At 37.0% G+C, this 19,637-nt stretch overlaps 1 protein-coding gene across 1 annotated transcript in view; it reads right to left on the bottom strand.

Annotated features, from left to right (window-relative positions):
- Positions 1-19,637, bottom strand: part of Pros1 (protein S) — a 63,919-nt gene that overhangs the window by 2,033 nt on the left and 42,249 nt on the right. The window contains exons 8-14 of the mRNA XM_040750607.1: positions 19,239-19,360; positions 16,619-16,734; positions 13,005-13,194; positions 10,423-10,590; positions 8,871-9,039; positions 4,422-4,570; positions 2,634-2,859 (exon numbers count right to left, since the gene is read on the bottom strand). Of these exons, the coding sequence (XP_040606541.1) occupies positions 2,634-2,859; positions 4,422-4,570; positions 8,871-9,039; positions 10,423-10,590; positions 13,005-13,194; positions 16,619-16,734; positions 19,239-19,360 (1,140 nt within the window). The remainder of the gene's footprint in view (positions 1-2,633; positions 2,860-4,421; positions 4,571-8,870; positions 9,040-10,422; positions 10,591-13,004; positions 13,195-16,618; positions 16,735-19,238; positions 19,361-19,637) is intronic.

The following is a 19,637-nucleotide window of genomic DNA, read 5'->3' on the forward strand; positions in this document are numbered from 1 at the left end:
CTCTTGATCTTTCTTCTCAAAACACATTATGACAAAAATAGACACTTCAATATTTCTGCCTTCAGGTTTGCAACACAATGATAAAAACCCTACTTATGAACTAACTGCATCTTTTAAGAATCCTCTTCGAGTCTGGCTGACATCACTGATTATGCATTATTTTAACCACAGTGCCATCACTGAAGATGACACCAATTTACCCCAGGATATATATATAACTATATACTAATTATGAACAGAAATTAGTTCTTTAAAAAATCTTCAATTTCCTCAATTTTCATTCATGAAATGAATTTAAACATGATTAATTTATATGTAAACAATCTATTCATTTCATAGTTTATTTTTAATTTCATAGTTAATTTTAGTCTCCTCTCATTCTTTTCTCACTTTTTCTTTAAAATCAATGACATTTAATGTTATTGTAAATTTTGTATTTTTATGTATTTTCAATGAATTCTTTATTTGCTTGATTTATTAAAATTGCATTAAACTAATTTGTGAGTAAGTCTTAATACAGAGTTCATTGGTTCATTCAATTTAACTGCAGTTATGCTGCCTAATAACTAAGCAAGCTGATGACTTGAACTCAATGTCCCTTTTCTGCCTATAACTTTTGGAACCCATTTCCTTCCATTCCCCAAAATATCAGAGAGGAACTTTTTGGTGTTTGTGTACACACAAAGATGTATCTCTGGCTAAGGCACCTTCTCATTGGCTTAATAAAGAGCTGATGGCCAATAGCTAGGCAGGAAGACGTTAGATGGAGTTGCCAGGTAGAGAAGGGAAGAAGGGAAGAAAACTAGGCATGGAGGTGATGTTGAAGAGGTTGGACATATGGTACAGAATAGAGGTAGCCAACCTATGTGGCAGAATGTAGATTAATAAAAGCAGGTTAATTTAAGTTATAGGTGGAAGGGGAAACTGTAATTAGAATATAAAATAAGTAAAGTTTTAAAAGAAAACTCAAAGCACACAAATATAAATAAACTGAAACCTTATTCTGGATAAAGAAAATTTTGCGTATTTTAAAATATATCTTCTCCAAAGTTAAAATAAACATTGTTTGGCTTTAAAAGATTTTTAGAAAATGATGATGCCAATACCATAGATACAATATTAAGTTAAACAAAGACCCGAGTTTCCTCCAATTTTCCCCATTCTGAAAATGCAATCCTAATGTTAAATTATTAATATCAGATGCCTAAGAGTTATCCCTTTACCTCCCTGTCTTGTAATCATGAAATTCTGATTTTATTTATATATCTTAACTGGATTCACTGCATGCAATTATGCAATCATGGATGCTACCACTTTAGTCCAGCAGCTTCCTTATTGCCAAGTGAAGATAATAGTTTCCACATCACTCTTCTGAACATTAAAATGATTGATACATTTGAGGACCTAATATGGTGTCCAGACTATTATCAGCTGGTGGATGTAGTGTAATTATTGCACTATTATTACTGTGTCCTCAGGCTATTCCATAGCCTCTGAACTCAAGTGAACTATATTCACATTTGCTCCCCCAGATCCTCTATTTGTTCATCCAGAACTATATTTTGAAATTGGAATATTTATACGCCTCTCCCTTTGTCTTAAATTGTGAAATGGCACCCAGGTCTTCTACAACAAAACCCTAAGCTAAGTCTATAAGTCACCCACTTAGTCATTTTATAGACTCATCCTGCACCACCTCTTGGGTAAAGATGCCTTAGCCATACTTCCATATTCTCCTGTGCTCATACACTGACCATTCTACCTACATACACGGCAGTACCCACTCCTGGAACCTAGTAAAATTCACTTAACCCTTTAAACATCAAATTTATATTTTAGTCTGTTATTCAAAGAGATGCTTCCTGCCTCCCACAACCAAGTCAGGTCCTTATTTTCATGTTCTAAATTTGATTTGTAATTTTTCTTCATAGAATTTATGACAATTTTAATTATTTTTATATCTCCTTAATGAGTTGTTTAATGCCTCCTCAAATAAATTATAAAGGCCCCTATTACAGAAGCCATTGCTTTCCTCTTATCTGGGTATATGGGGTTCTATATTATTATTATTATTATTATTATTGTTATTATCCTCTCATATAACACATCCCAATAGCACTTCCCCCTCCACTCCTTCCAGCTGCCCCACTCCCCTGCACAGATGTTCTTAATTGATGGATACGTGGGGAATAAGTTGAATAAGTATTGAGGCTACAATATTATCATGAGAATGAAATGAAATGACACATTCTTTCTGGTATAGATCACCAAACTCAGCAAAAATCAATTAGTCTTGCTTTACCATTAAAAATACAGACACCAATAAAATGTTAGTGTAGGACTCCAAACCAAGTATAAAGGATATTGGAAATCTTGTCTTCTTTCAATGCTTTGTTACTAAAAGTCTATGTTTAAGATATTATCAATGATAGTGTATGCCTTAATCTCAGCCTTCAGGATGCAAGGGTAAGTGGATCTTTTAGTTCAAGGCCAGCCTGATCTACATTGTGAATTTCAGAAAAGCCAGACCTATATAAAGAGATCCTATCTCAATACAAAGAAACAAAAAAAATCCCCAAAAGACATTTGATTTAAAACATGCTTTTAGAACCAAAGAAAAAGTGAGGAAATACCTGGAATGCCACCCAGGTAAGTGGCCACAGTTCCTTTCATCGCTTTGTCCAAGATTGCTAGTTGCTCTTGAAGATCTTTAGAGTAGACGACGTCTTTCTTAAGTGGGCTCCACAGTTCCAGGCCATGTTTGTTAACGTTACATTTCAGTTGGGATTGCTGGTCAGAACACAGAGTTATGGCCTCTATTCTAGCCACCACGGAATTTTCAACAAATACCACAAAATCCTAGAAGACAGAACAAAGACTTCAGATAAACAAACACTGGGGTAAAACCACTTAAGAATGGCTGAAAAAATGATAGAGACTCTACATTTAAACATAAAATTGCTTACTAATTTTAACAATAGATTTTCAAACTGGTTCGAGGTTTAATTAAAATAAAAATGTATACTGGCCTCTGAAAACTCAGTTAAATCAGCTGAAGTGTGTCATCAAATACACGAAACTTACTTGGTGTGCCTCAGTAATATTTATGTTTACAAGTCTCGCTAATTGCAAAAGTTACATATGAAAAGGGAATGGTGCACTTTGTGTTGGGGAAAACTCAAGAGTCCTTTAGTGCCCATCAAAGCAGAAAAGCTGTTCTGGGCCTTCCAAGTAATCACACTGCCCAAGAAGAGTGTGGGGGAAGAGGCTTGAGGAAGAGACCTGCATCGTGAGCAACAGGTACATTCGGTAGCTGAAGAGTCTCAAAAAGGGGGTGTTTTATTTTGATGGAATTTCCAAAGCTTTCAACTTGCTGAGGGTGACCTCTGCTGCCAACTTACAGGTGGTAAGGAGGAAATGTAAAAAGTAAGGCAGAGAAAATAAAACCAAATGGTGACAGATGTTATGATGCTTCCCAGATAGTAAGTGTAGTCTGCAATTGTCACTCAGGTTGAGACGTGTATTGTGAGTGAAAAATCTATACCTCCCAACTCTGGATTACTTGAGGAAGTCTTTAATTTGACAAATATTCACATCCCTAATTCATTAAAAGAGAAGACAAAGTCGGGCATTTTGGTGCATTCTTTTAATTCCAGCACTCAGGAGGCAGAAACAAGTTGAATTCTGTGAATTTGTGACCAGCCTGGTCTACATAGTGAATTCTAAGCCAGCAAGGGCTACATAAGGAGAGAGGGAGTGCAGGTGGGTTACTCAACAGAAACTCACTTCAAATTGCACTCTATTTCCAAGATGAAGCTAATCTTTCGTTTATTACAGTGCAAACAAAAATCCAATCTTGGCATAAACAAGCTGTTTGGAAAAACTTGTTGTAATGTACAGTGTAGACCCTGGGAGGAGGAATTAGCTTTTAGCACTACTAGAAACTGGAATAGCAAGGATCTCCTGATAAATTCCTGTTCTTCATTCCAAACTGGAGTCCTCAGAAAGAAGCCAAGGGAGGAAGTTCCCATTTTCTCTTCTTTTCCTGATTTACTTACTCATGGGGTAAAAGATTAATTGCAAGAGAGAACAGACAACTATAACAGTATACTAAGCAGCTGAGATTGCCCTGTTATCACAACCTATTTTGTATATAGATATACAGTCAAGTTCCCATAATATATCACAGATTCTGAATATGGGTAGATTAATTTACACTCTGTGATGTCTCCAAGCATCCTGAATGTGAGTCTTACACCCATGGCAGCCCATACATGAGTCTACCAAGTCATAGCTCCAGACACAAAGGTTTCTCAGTACCCCAGTATCTTCTCCTTCCAGACCTTGGAAATCAGTCAACAAGGCAGGAAAAAAAGAGACAAACAAAAGAGAGGTTCATCTAAGATTGGGAATAAGGTTACCTGCGAATTTTCAGAGCTGGAGCCCACCAAGGACAAGGCAAAAGGCACTTTGTCTCCAGAAACCAAGGCAAGCATAATTCCAGTGCCAGTGGATGGACGAATATTCAAGGTCACATTTATTTGCCAGCCGTCTGCATTGGTTACATTGTCTATTTAAAATGATAAAGTGAGACAGAAAATAATCATTGTAATTACAGTAGAGAAAATACTAATCATCAATTATTATAATCTGATTAAGATTCAAAGAGACTCTGTGAAGCACTCAAGATTTGAATGCCTTTTCTGGATGACATACATCACCAAATGCAGGGGGAGTCTCCACATTCCCATTCTTCTAAGAGGAAAATGTAAGATTACAGTACTAAGGAACACTCTAACTCCCCTGTTTACTCTTGTAACAACTACTCCTCTTATGCAAATTCACCAATGTTCAGACCTCAGAATGTTTAGACCTTACAGTTCACATTTAGAAGGAAGTTCAACGAATTGACTATATTCTTCCTGATATAAAACATTGATACAAAAGCCATCAACTCCCCATCATTACTCATTCTATAGCAATGGGAAGGAAAAATATGTTCTATACATGCACAGGGAGAGGTAGATAGTCTGCTAGAAGAGAGATACTGTGAACTCCACAGTCAATTTTTAAATTGGGTTGGAGACTCTTGCTTTGTGATAGTCTTCTTTTAATACTTGCCATCTTTTAAATTACTAACCTAGTTATCTACCAAAGTGGAGGGCTGGCAATAGGAGGTATGTGTCTCTATTATCACCTTGTTTTACATACCAGACAATAAATATTCACATATGTTTTCAAAGTATAGTCATGCACTTGTAATTATAGTCAGGTCAATGATGGTGACATTTTTGACAATGTTCTCCTAAGATTATGTCTCCTGGTGAAGTTATAGTCGGCTTACTTTACATAAGTCTATTCTGTAATGTTTATCAAATGATGAAATTGTCCAGTGACACAGTGATAGTTAGCTTTTATCATGAACTGGACATAACGTAGAATTAACTGGGAGAAAATTCTTAATGAGGGTTGTCTACATTGAATTGGCCTGTGGGGATGTGTGTGGGGGTTATCCCATGTAAGTCAACTGATGCAGGAAGAACCAGCTCACTACAGGTGGCAGCATTCCCTAGGCAGATGATCCTAAGCTGCATAAGAGTGGAAAAGTTGGGCTGAGGGTAAACAAACAAGCAAATGAGCATGCATGCATTCTTTTCTCTCTAGTCTTGAATATGGATGTGACTAGCTATTTCAAGCTCCTGACACTGCAACTTCCCCAGTATGACCTGGCACTGTAAACTAAAATAAATCCCTTTCTCCTCTAAGATGCTTTTGAAAATGAAACCACGACAGACACATTTTTCAGAACATAGTCACTCGTTAAGGTTCATAAATTACTTAATACTGAGTACTTTTAAACATTAGTTGAAGTCTTCCTCATTTACTGTGAAGTGATATATAACAAATTCTATAAAGCACTTGGAGTCTTTGAAAGGGTAAAAATGAATAAAGAAATGTTTTTCATTTGGCTGAACGTTCTTCTGTTTAGCTCCATATAATGAGACTACACATCCCATCATAATTTTTTTCTTTTTCTTTTTGGTTCATGTCAACTTTATTTTTTACACATTTTTATTAATTTATTTTTTACATTCTAATCCCAGTTACCCTCCCTTCTCTCCTCCTCACCCCACTTCCCCATCCTCCCATCTGCTCCATGGAGAGAGTAAGGCCCCTAGGAAGTCTACTAAGTCTGTTCCATCATCTAGTTGAGGCACAAACAAGGCACCTCTCCAACCCCCAGCCCTGTTTCTAGTCTGTGCAAGGTATCTCTCCAAACAGAAAGGGCTCCACTAAGTCAGTTTGTGCATTAGAGTTAGACCTTGAACCCACTGCCCATGACCTCATATATTATCCCAGTCACACCACTGTCACCTATGTTAAGGGAGTCTAGTTCAGTCTTCTGCAGATTTCCCATTTGTCAGACCTGAGTCAGTGATCTCTCACTAGCTCTGGTCAGCTGATTCTGTGGGTTTTCATTATAACTCTTACACAGAAAGAATATATGAATTTAGTGTGACGTAAATTAAGCAAAGAATATTGAATTCATACTAAAATGAATATTAACATGTGTGGAAGTTATATTATAACATTTAATGTTCTTTATGAAGTAAGTCATTTTCAAATCATCTACAAAATAACTTGAGAAAGTAATTTTTAGCTCCAATGTAACTTATTTTAATTTCCTTTTCTGGAAAATGTCCTTTAACAAACCAGTTTCTGGGAAGGGGTCCTCAGGGATCATTGTTCTTTTGCTTTGTCACTGTAGCTAAACAAAGACATGAGCTAGAAGCCAGAGCTCACAGACATGCCCAGATTACAATTATGACAACTGTAAACACTCCCTATTCCAACAGATGAACCAGGGATGAAACCTAGGAAGAGACTATCTCCCCACACCTCCACCCCAGAGCATCAGCAGGGTTAAGGTACTGTTCAAACTGTACTTGGAATATAGTTTGTCTAAAACCTACAAGGTTAATACCAAGAAAACTCAATTAAAATCATTATTAATAGTAAAAATAATTAGAGTTCTTATTGGAAATATTCCTCCCAATGCTCATCTCCCTGTAAATAATCAAGATATTGGAGGATGGACAATTTGACCTCTAGTTGGAGGCTAGTGAGCTCTCCTTTCCTGCCTTTCCTGCCTTGGAACAAAAGGTCTGTCACTCCAGTAGCCAGCCAGATTAATCTTACTAACCTTATGCCAGCACCAGTCATTTAAAACACTCCAGAGACACTATGAGATAATTACACAACAACTGAAGCTAATTGCTCAGCTCTGGAAGGTTCGGCCTCTCAGCCAAGGCTGTTTTGCCGTCACAGCACTCACTGAACTCTAGATGACCCTATAATGATTTCCACTTAGACCAGAGCAGGGACACTGACCCTGGTAGCCTAGCAGAGGCTCTTATAAGGCCAGCTCTAAAGAGACAACACCGTAATTGGTGGGAAGGCTCCCACTGTGGCTAAGAACAGGCTATTTGGTGGGAAGGCTCCTCCTACTGCGGCTAGAAGAGCAGACAGTTGGAGAAGAAGCAGCTGAACAGATAAGAGAGTAAACCAGGGCAGGGACAGGCAGTGGCAGAAGCAGAGCGAGGTTGGAGAACTGAGGACGAAGGTTAGAAAGCTGCACACAGCCAGAGAAGAGGCTCTGCAGGCCAGCATTACTAGAAGAGTTATAACAGATGTCAAGCCTTTAGGGCCAAGGGGTCTCAGATACCCCAGAGCCAGGAACTATAACACCAGCTGCTGGGAAGTGTTGTGGAATTTCTACTTCTGCGACTGTGATTACAGAACTAAGGGTCCTAGTTCTGAAAGCCTACAAAAGATTTGTAACACTAAAGGGTTGCTACCTTGCTCCTGTGGCCTTCCCACTGCCACCGTTTATTACTGTCAAACACTAAAGGATGTACAGCTGGCAAGGATCAGGACTGGAACTTTCATTGTCCACCCTTGATTTCTATGCAGGCAGAGCAAAGGTGTCTAACGGGGTCAGCTTCCTGAGTACCTGCCTTAACCTAAGTTAAAGATTATCAGTGATCTGCCCACCATGGAGACTGAACACTGGCTAGGCAGGTTCAGATATAGTATATAAGTTTGAATTCCTTAATTTGCACAAGGGGACCTGAATGGGAACTACAGACAAGAATCTTTTCTACATCGATGTACTATCTCTTTGTTCCAAGGGCTGCTACCTGGCTAAATGATGCTCATCTTCCACCCATCTCAAGGAGATACCCTGACAAAAAAGCAGCGTCTCTACCCCTCAGCATCCAGACTACTGTCTACTATTGCTGGACCCCAGAACCTGCCTAGGCCACAGCAAGTCATGACTGCTGACATGTGGGAAGGTATTCAACTTAACAATCTATAGTAAAGAAAAAATATGACCACGCTCACATCAACCACAGATGCTGTAACTTAAAATTAGTATTATGAATATACTGAAGACTTGGGAGAAGTTACACAGCATAGCATGTACAAAATAACCTCAGCAGAGACAGAAATGTAATAACAGATCAACAGAAATGATAGAAATCAAAACCAAGCTTTCTATGAATTAATTAGTGAACTCTAAACAGACTGCAAAAACATTGAATTTTAAAAACTGTTCAATTGAATATACCTCCAGTTACCTAGGCTATATGCCAGCCAAATTTAAATAATAATAAGCATAATTGCCAATCAGTATATTTTTTATAAAATATCTGAAAAAGATTTTAAGTATTTGACCACACAAATAAGATAATGCCTAACATAACAGCTACTCACTCCATGATGTTAACAGAATAAATCATTGCAGTTTGTCAGTGGATGTATTTAGTGAGTAGTGAGAAAAGAGAAATACAACATAAATCACTTACTATAATCTATGTTGAACTGAGCAATTCCAGAGCCAGGGTAATAGGAGCCCTTCTCCACCGTGAGGAAGCAATGCTTATTTTGCTTTCCTTGAATAATTTCCTTTGCACCTAAAGCTCCTTGTTTCATCAAGTTCCAGCCTCGTATACATCCATCCAGACGAGGGTTAATCTAGCACAATAAGATATAAATCAAAGAGTAGGAAATATAAATAGCTTCAATTGATTCTCAATATAGGTTGCATTTGGATGGAAACCCCGCTCTTTGATAGTTTATTAAAATACATTTAATTAAATCTAATTTTTCTTTCTGGCTGATTGTGCTTTTCAATAGAATGAAACTGTACGACTGAAGGCTCCCAGTGGGGTTCTAATGGTATTTACATCCTGAGGTCCCACCTGCTTCTCCCATGTAAGCAAGATTCAGTGGTAAACCCTCCCTATGATTCCAAGATGTCCCTGGCCTCTAAGCTGCTGCCATTCTTGGTGTGCATTTACAGTGTAGGTTTATCTGACAATGCCGATGCTACTCCTCTTCAGGAACAAGAGGCTTGCACTCTTTTGGCCTCACAAAAGCATCCAGCCAACTTCAAAGTACATGGTGGCCATTCTGGTTGATTCTTCTTGAATAATTTACTTTACCATTAGAGTACTGTAATCCATCAATTTCAAAAATTTGGAATATTTGTTTTGGCATGGTTTAACTAATATAATTTAATATCACATAGAAATCTATTAGAAGTTAAAGGGACTTTGAGTTGTGAGGAGAGAAAGGTAGGCAGATATGAAGTAGTAAATATTTAAGTTAGATCAACCAGATCTTCTATCACAGCCATGAATTCAGGTGACTTCTTTTTCTTTCTTTCTTTCTTTTTGGTTTTGTTTTGGGTTTTGAATTTTTTGGTTTTTCAAGCTGGGGTTTCTCTGTGGAGCCCTGGTCATTCTGGAACTTACTCTGTAGACCAGGTTGACCTCGAACTCCGTGACTCACCTGCCTCTGCCTCCTGAGTGCTGATCAAGTGACATTTTGTAAACTCTTCAAAGACAATGGCTGCCTTCTTCAACTCTACTCAGTAGTTATATGACAAACATTGCATTCAGAACATTGTATTCATCTGTTGTAACTAACATTTTTATAATATGTTCCATTAACCCTCTGTGTTACCCTTAGCTTACAAATTTTTGTCTTAAAATAAAACTAAGAAAGACTTTGGATTCATATATGATTTTAGGAATAAATGTATATTTTGTATACTTAATGACTGAGTGTAGAATATCACAGTGTGAACAATGAGCTAACAACTTGAGAACTTACAAACCTACTGCTTAATGAACAACACTTCAATTTAAATGAACACAAAACCACAATGGTCATTTTCTTATTTCCTTACTATAATTTCAATTATTTCAAGTCATTTTCCTATGCTCAGTACAAATGATCACACTTGGTATATTTAGCAAAATTACTTCTATGGAGTGTCATGAAAACACATCTTTAAACGTATTACAGACAAAGGAATTCACCCAAGATGAACGGCACAAGCTGAGTCATTACCGGTTTAATGAGTGCACTTTCCACTATCCGAGGTAATCCTGCAAAGTATATTTTGGTGTCCAGAAATCCATCTGCAGGTTTAAAAAGGTTCCCAAGTTTATTTATATTCATCACAGCTTCTTTAGCTATTTTAATGCTAACACTGTCGTCTAATTCTTCCACAGATACCTACAATTAAAAATACAAAGCAAACATCAGTGTATGGGTATTTGAGATAGTTGATTGAAAAATCATATTGTTCCATTAATTCTATATCATCAATTTAATAAAATTTTAATTTGTTCAAACCTATTTGGAGCATAACTGTGATTAAAACCCATTTTAAGGAGATAGAACTTGATCTCAAAAGTACATCTTAAAGTTTAAAAACACTAACATTTTAACATTCAATTATAATCTATACCTTTAACCCCTTTATGCCTATCTTAGGGTTTCTATTGCTATAGAAAGACACCATGACCACGGCAACTCTTATAAAGGTAAAACATTTAATTGAGGTGGCAGCCTACAGTTTCAGAGGTTTAGTCCATTATCATCCTGGTGGGCAGTATGGCAGCTTGTAGGCAGACATAGTGCTGGTTACACCTCGGTCAGAAGTCAACATGAAGTGCACTATCTGTTACATTGAGTGAAGCTTGAGCAAAAGAGACCTCAAAGCCTGCCCCAACAGTAACACACTTCTCCCAACAAGGCCCCACCTCCTAATATCTCGCCACTCCCTTTGGAGACCATTTTCTTCCAAACCTCTACAACGCCATAAAGTAAAGTTTCAAAAAGGAAAGTGAGTCTTTTTACCTGAAGAAAACCTTAAGTACTTTTATTTTGCAACCAATGTATTATATATACAGAATCAATAAAGTAGTAAATTTATAATGTTAGTTACAAAAAATCAGCAATACCCAACATTCATTGCAGCACATACATGCTGTATTTTTTTTCAAATCCAATTAGTCCTTAAAAATCAAAGAATGTTGAAAGAAATTTTGGTTTTAAAAATAGTTCAAAGTGACAGTAAGCATGACTGAAAAGTCATCCTACACAATTGCTTCACGTAGGACTGCTACACTCATGAGGCAAAAGCTTACTAATCAATAACAGAAAGCAAGCAATAGCATGTAAACACAGTAACATGTACAATTCCTCCCATTCTCTTTGACAAGTATTGATTTCTTGGGAATGAATTACAAGTCACTTGAATCTTTACCTGTCATGCATCTCTGAAATAAGCAACATTTGATTTTTGAAGTGTATGAACCATGTCTATATTTTCAAATGTAATTTTGCATTTCTGTTTTAAAAACAGTTTGACTTTAATTCAAGACACATGCGTCTAATTCATGTATCTACACATGAGACCCCTATAAGCAAAAATTTACAGGCAGAAGCTGGCCTCACTTGTTATACACTGCTTATATCTGTGGGTTCACATTACTAAAGTGGATACCAATTAAAAAACACTAACATAAGTTTGAAGAGAGACTTAACATAAAAAATGTCCTGAGAATGTGTTCACTTTTTCATACCCCTATGAACACCCCAACCAAAGCTACAACCCAGTTATGGGTTACTGCAAAGGTCTTGAAATCCCTGCCCTATTCTCTATTGACTGGTTTCCAAAATGCCATCAGGTTTTAATCAGAACTATTCTTTAAAATGTAAATTACATTCTGTCACTTCTCAAAACTATCCAGGGACTTCCCACACAGCATAACATCTGAGTCTTCACTATGGTCCTCAAAGGCCTTTATCTAGACTTCAATTCTGACCTCATTTTTTAACTCTTCTCTCCCAGTCCAAGGCATCTACACTCATTTTTGTGCTATTCGTCAAACACACAAACATCATTCCCTATGAGACTTCGAACTTGCTGTTCACATTGCACAGAATCCCTCTATAATCTCGTCCACATTTTTCATGACTTGCTCTCTCAAGCCTCTGCTCAGATGTAACCTTGTCAAGTTCACCTCTTCAATATCACATGCTCACTGGATGTACACATACTCAGTGTCATGCCTTGTCTTGCTTTCCGTTGTCTTCATAGCATCAATGAGCATGTAATCTAATTTATCCGCAATTTGACATTCAGTGTGAGCATGTAAGCTTCGTGTGAGCAATGACTGCTTTACTCATCATTGTAGCCTACCTGGTAGAATAAGGAATAGCAAATGCAGGGTTCAATAAATAGCTGTTCAATGAGTTACAATGCCAGAATTGGGATCAGACAAAATAAGTGACAAAACAGCAACAACAACAACAACAAAAAAAAAACCTCATGACAACTAAGTGTGGTTATGTTTGGTCAGGGATATCTTCATATTAATTTATGACTGCTAATGAGTCCTGACCTAGAGGGGAGACCCAATATTCACCCCAAAATAGCTACTAAACAGAGAGAAAATTTGACAACAGAGCAGTTAAAGTAAGTAGACAGAACAGTTTCTCAAATTGCTACTGGGACCAACAGTGCACAGAATGTATTTCATGCTACATTGGGTGACCAACATGATGTGGTTTGACAATCTGAGTATAATTTTACAAAAAGTGCATCAAAATAAAGAGATAATTCTGAAATCCAAACATACCATATTCCATACACCATTGTTAATAACATTGCCTCCGGTTGTGATTTGGGTTGAAAACTCGTTCTTAAACTGAACTTCAATCTTTCCATCACGAAGTGCAATCAGGAGCCAATTTGAGTGGTCAAGAGATTCTGCATACAGTATGATGCCCTCGGAATCATATGTCCGAAAATCAAATTCAGCTGAAAATCTAAACAAAGAGACACTCCTCAGAAGGTTCAGTGTGTCCCCCAACACACGCACCTTGTACTGGCAAACAGTACTATACTGAAAGAAAAAAAATTCCAATATTTAAGACAACTTCAAAAAATGATTTAAAAGGGAACCATTAAATTGTTCATGGATTGTCTCTGGTTCCATATGTATTTTAAAAATTTGGTTATTACAATTTCTTGATTATTCTAGGAGTCTTTTCTGCATGAATCGATACTTTGGCAATCTTTTATTGATGGTAGTGTTTTGATGGCAACTTTAGGTGTTAGAATTAATGCATGTGTACAGATATTACGCTTCCTGGAACCTTTTATATACTCTAAATGTAAGAGTAATATTGTGTGTGTGTGTGTGTGTGTACTTACTGAATCCATGAGTGATTAGTAAAAGATGTTCCAACGGCATACTTGGTTTATCTAGCAAAGGGCATACGTTCCCTGTGATTTGACCTATTCCAGAAAAGGATCACTTACAAGACTACTCCACAGAATAGCTTTTGGTGAGTAAAGACATAAGTAAAGCCAGGCGTTGGTGGTGCATGTCTTTAATCCCAGCACTCGGGAGGCAGAGGCAGGTGGATCTCTGTGAGTTCGAGACCAGTCTGGTGTACTGAGCAAGTTCCAGGGCAGGCTCCAAAACAATACAGAGAAACTCTGTCTTGAAAAACCAAAAGAAAAAACAGACATAAGTAAACATTCATGCAATCATTGGAAAGAGGCAGTGTGGCTCTGCCTTGCCTCAGGACAGGACTATGAGCCACAGGAGCTGACTAAATATTGTGACCATGCAGAACCACAGCGGCTACCCTGAGCACTTCCTGTAACACACCAAATGCATGTGAGACATGATTGGAATAGTGTGTGCTTTTGATCATAAGAACTATGCTACTGTGTCACCCAAGATCTCCATAGACAAAAATATCCCGAATTCATCAGGAAGGAAAATCTTACAGGTGCCAGGTGTTGACTGAGTGCCTGCTCTTAGAATATGTTAGTGGGTATCAGTGTGAAGATCCCCAGCCAGGTAACAAAAATGTTTCTAAAACAAAGACAAATAAAAATTATTTGCTTATATTTTACATATTTTAATATATGAGTGCTCTCTACTTGTATACTTGCATGCCAGAAGAGGGCACCAGATTCACCATGTGGTAGCTGAGAATTGAACTCAGGACCTCTGGAAGAGCAGCCAGTGCTCTTAACCACTGAGTTGTCTCTCCAGCCAACCAGGACCTGTCAGCATGAGCTGACTCTTTGGAACCTATTCCCTATGGTAGGATTCTTTGTTCAGTCATGATGCAAGGGGGAAGAGCTTGGTCCTGTCTCAACTTGATATGCCATGCCTTGTTGATTCCCATGGGAGGCCTTACTCCACCTAAATGGAGAATGAGGAGGGTAGGGGTAAGAAGGGAGGTGGGGAAGGGAATGGGAGTAGAGGAGGGAGAGAAACTGTGGTTGGCATATAAAATAAGTTTTAAAAATGATGAATAAAAAAGAAAAGAAAATCCAAAACATCAAATGCTATTAGAAAAAAAAGACAAATAGGAAAAAAGAATCGTATAATCATTTATTATTTAAACTAGATAGAAGAGTTTGAGTTAGAGACAGGACTTCTGATTGTTGCTAATAAGTCAACAAAGAATCCCATATAGATATCCCACCATTGCATTTTAGTAATCACAAAGGCAGCACTTGTAATTGGAAAAGACCTTCCTTGAAGGAAACAAAGAAAGAGGCCAAATAAATATTCCTGTATTTTCAATTTCCAAGTAAGTATTTGAAAGACATAAAATGTTGAGTGCACTGTGTTGAATGAATAACATTGTACTAGGAATACATGGACCTGTTCATATTTAAGAAAGAGAGAAAGAAAGAAAGAAAGAAAAAAGAAAGAAAGGAAGGAAGAAAGAAAGAAAGAAAGAAAGAAAGAAAGAAAGAAAGAAAGAAAACAATTTCCTTTGGCAGAAGGACTTATGTCCTTCTTTACAATTGTCTGAGCATTTGGCTGATGTGAAGAACAAACTTTCTTGCCAAAAACTAAATCTGTGTTTGGTCACGATCTTCCAGGAGTTGATCCTATTATGGAGATAATTTCCTTTTCTTTGTAAAGTGATGCTTAACTGTATTTCAAAGAGTTGTGTTCTGCATATGTTCTTTCTGGAATACATCATCACATCCTGACTCATTACATTGGGGACCAATTTATTCTGTTTCAAAAGTATTGTAGAGTTGAAAAGAGACAGAATTTGTCAACATTTGGCATGGCAAGGGAAGCAGTGGATTATGGGAAACAGAGGTGAAGAAGTTACTTTAAGCAAATCACTTTATAAATATTCATCAAACCGTGCATTTAATATGGAATGTATAAAAGATACTGCACTTCTGAAAGTAAATAAATCAGTGAAGAAACTAAGGAATACTGGAGGAATTGGTTTGCTAATTCTGATCCAAAGTTAGGTACCAAGTTAGAATGAGTTGTCATAAATAAATAATATGGAAGTAAATAAAGATATTGCAACAGTTTTCTCCCTCATCCTCATTGTTATTATAACAAAGAAGAGTTTCCAGTCTTACTCAGAAGAAAATAATATTTGTTCAGAAATGTTTGTAGTGAAAACCAGATATTGAGGGAAATGGAATGTCCAAGCAACACACTCAATTAAATTAACTGAATCTTAGAATAACTTCAATGTTCTTTCATGAAAAGAATGCTATACATTCAGATCAATTAATTAGTGAATGATCTATGTCTAATTAAATTCTAAACATGCATGATTATTTAATTATATATTTTGAAAGCTAGGTTCTAAACTTAACTTTAAGTAATTTTCCTTCTCTTTATTACATCAAAATTCCGATTTATTGCTTCTAGTTTCAACATGTATGCATTGAGAAAATTGGACAAGTGAGAATTATGATTGAGAATCACAAACAAAAACACTTTCCCTAAAGTTAATCTAACTACAGAAACAAAAGCTGAGGTACTCAAATTGCCAAACTAAGTAACCATTTATTTAGAATATTACTTATGTGGCATCTTGTTAATTTTCCTTATTAGGTTTGAATGTAATGATACACCATCAATACAGTGATATTTTCACTTAGTTTTTATAATGTATAAAAAAGGGCTAAATTTTCAAAAGTGAATTAGATCCAATTTCTCAGCTTCTTGGCAAATATGTCACCAGTGGGAAATGGAAAATGATGGGATAAAGTAAGTTTGTATTGAGAAAGTCAGGCTTGGATTTGAAAAGACTCTAGTGTGAAAATTACATGTGTGAAGATCACCTAAATGGTATATACCTAAGTTATGAGATTGATAACAGACCTACAGCTGTCTGTCTTCTCTCCTCTCCTCGTCTGTTTAACCTGTAGGAATTCCCAATGACATCCATTCCTCACCTGGTAATTTCTGGCAAACGAAATTTCAAATATAAGACAACTCCTGCAAACTGCTCGGCCAAGTACAATAATTCATAATTTTTGTCAAGGTTCAAGGGAAGGCACACTGGAATACCCTGGAGGAAAACAAGATGCATGGATTATTGTATGCAGTTTGTCTTCTCTCTTTAGTTTCTCAAATAGCCTCTGAAATATCCTCATGTCAAAATGTCTTTGCAAAGGATAAGGAATATCTTCCATCTCCTTACAAAAGCAATCCACAAAGACTCCGAAATATGTTAGCTTTACTTTGGATTCTCTTTATCATTTCTTTCTTATACCTCAGTGTTAAACACAAACATTTTTTAAGTCCAAGCAAATATGGCGTCAATAAACCGTACAATGCCTTGTATTAATTATATCTAAAAACTACTCATTTGGTTGTTAAGAAAAAAATTGTGAACAAAAATGTGCTTTCTAGATTTTCAAGAGAATGCTGACCACACAGGAGGTAATAAACCTAATTTAGTATCTCATTCTCTAAGAAATTTATATGAAAATGATTCAAAGTCATGTGATCTCCAATCAAGTATTTGTTTCTAAGAGCTGAAAAGCAACATTAAAGTAGAAAGTTACCTAGAAATGGGATTCTGGGTACAGGGAAGGAAATTTTGCCCTGGATTCTACAGTTATTAAATAGGGCCTCAGAAAAAAATTCATATCTACTCCAAGGTGGACAGTAGTATGTACTACAGAACATACTGAAATAATAAGGGACTAAACTATAAAATAAGAAATTCTACTACATGGCCTTTCTGTTGAGTAAACCCAGAATTACCAGCTATAGCCACTAACCTCCTGATCTTCCTTCATGTAGATAATGTTATTTTTTATTGCTTTTTTTTTCTAAGCATTTACTGGTTCATCTTGGTCGTGTGTGTGTGTGTGTGTGTGTGTGTGTGTGTCCATATAGTCATATGGTTATGGTTATACACAGTGAAATCATTTAGGAATTTTAAACAGTCTTCCTCATAATCATATATAATTTTACCCTTATATGTTTTACAACACAGGAATAAAAAGAATCACTAACATGTATACCTTATTATTTCTAAAAGGAAAAAAAAGGAGGTAGGTGAGGGATTCAAATATTGACTTATTCAATGAAGGAAAAGTTAAAACCATCCTACAAATTGATTTCTTGTGTCAATTATGCATTAAATCTGGGTGTGGAAATGCGTGTTTGAGACACACTGATGAGCATAATTGGTCTCTGAATTATGATACATTTAAAGTCACCAAATCTTTTTGAGACAAGTTTGTTTTCACCAGGAAGTTTACGAACACTGACAAGTACAAACAGGCAGTGTGCAAACTTGCCAGAGTGTAATACAGGACACCGAGGATGCTGTCATTAAATTTCTGTGTAATATTCCTTTAGTGGGATTAGAGGACACTGGAGATAGACGCCCTCTTCATAAGCATGCTCTTGTAAAACCAAAGATGGTAACTGCAGGCTTTAATTACTGCTCAGAGAAATGAGACCTGAGTCCTCTCTCTGAGACTGAGAGGAGACAGAATCATATTGAATAGCAAAGAGGTCATTACTTGATAACTATCTAAACCTGATTCCAGGATCCCAACACTTCATAATGAATAACTACCTAGTTGGAGGCTTTCTGATAAAGCACAAAGGTACATCATTGCATGGTGAAGTGACAATCAAGAAAATGGGTCTGCCAATGTCTGGGCAGGAAAATGGCACTCGGAAAAGCTGTCTGTTCTGGAGATTTTATAAGTCTCTTTTGTTTGTTTTGTTTTTGAGACAGAGTTTCTCTGTATTGCTTTGGAACCTGTCCTGGAACTTGCTTTATAAACCAGGCTGGCTTCGAACTCACAGAGATCCGCCTGCCTCTGCCTCTTGAGTGCTGGGATTAAAGGCAAGCACCACCAACGCCAGGCAGGAGATTTTATAAATCTTGAAAAAAAAAATAAGGAGACTAAACTACATATGGACACAATGTATTGTCTAGCCATTGTTCACTCTCACCTCGAGAGAATGGTCTTCATTCTTATCCCTTGACAGTCATCAGGCTTTGTAGTGTTTTTCTCTGGTCACTTATAACTCTTGCCCTTTGAGAGTATGTTTTCCTATTCTAAAATAAACCACTCTATCATTAACATTGTGTTCTGAATTTCAACTGAATTCTTTCAGAGAAGATAAATGCTCTTCACTGAAAGCCCAGGGAATGGGGATCCTGGGTCTCTCATTAGAAAAAAAAGAGAGAGAGATAAGCTGTTTGTTTGCTGGGTTGTAGTGGTACAAGTCTTTAATCCCAACACGTGAGAGACAGAAGCAGGCAGAGTTGTATGAGTTTGAGACCAGCCTGGTCTACAAAGAGAGGTCCAAGACAGGCTCAAAAACAGAGAAAACCTGTCTCAAAAACCAAACTCCCAAAAAGTTGTTTGTTTAATTTTTGTTTTCTTCTCATTGCTCTGTGTAGCCCTGGCTATTCCAGAACTCACTTGATAGACCAGGCTAACCTCAGAGATGCTCCTGCCTCTGCCTCCTGGGTACTGGGATTAAAGGCAAGTCCCAACAGCCAGGCTTGATGAGACGTTTTGAATTTTCAAAGGTTACCTCGCAACTCTTCTGATCTTGGGCAAGCTTGAATCCTTTCTTCCCATCACAGTAACAAGAGTAGCCTCCGGGGTAATTGACACACAGTTGAGCACACATGTTCTCAGAGCATTCGTCCACATCTGACATGAAAAGAGAACAACCTTCATAGCTTCTAAATGTCCAATCCAACAGGCACTCAGTAGTCACTCAGAAAACACAACTGCTGTGACAGCATATCCAAACACTTGACATGGAAGTTTCAGGGTCCTAAGTGTAATTTTATGTATATGTTCCAAATAATTTTATAGTCTTCAATAATTAATTACAACAGCATAGTAATTATACCAATTTTCTGATTTTCAAGTAAAAGAACTGTCATTTCTGATTATAAGAATTTCTGATTATAAGAATTTCATT

The sequence above is a fragment of the Mesocricetus auratus genome, unplaced genomic scaffold (assembly GCF_017639785.1).
Source record: "Mesocricetus auratus isolate SY011 unplaced genomic scaffold, BCM_Maur_2.0 Super-Scaffold_100008, whole genome shotgun sequence".
In the NCBI taxonomy this organism is placed as follows: domain Eukaryota; kingdom Metazoa; phylum Chordata; class Mammalia; order Rodentia; family Cricetidae; genus Mesocricetus; species Mesocricetus auratus.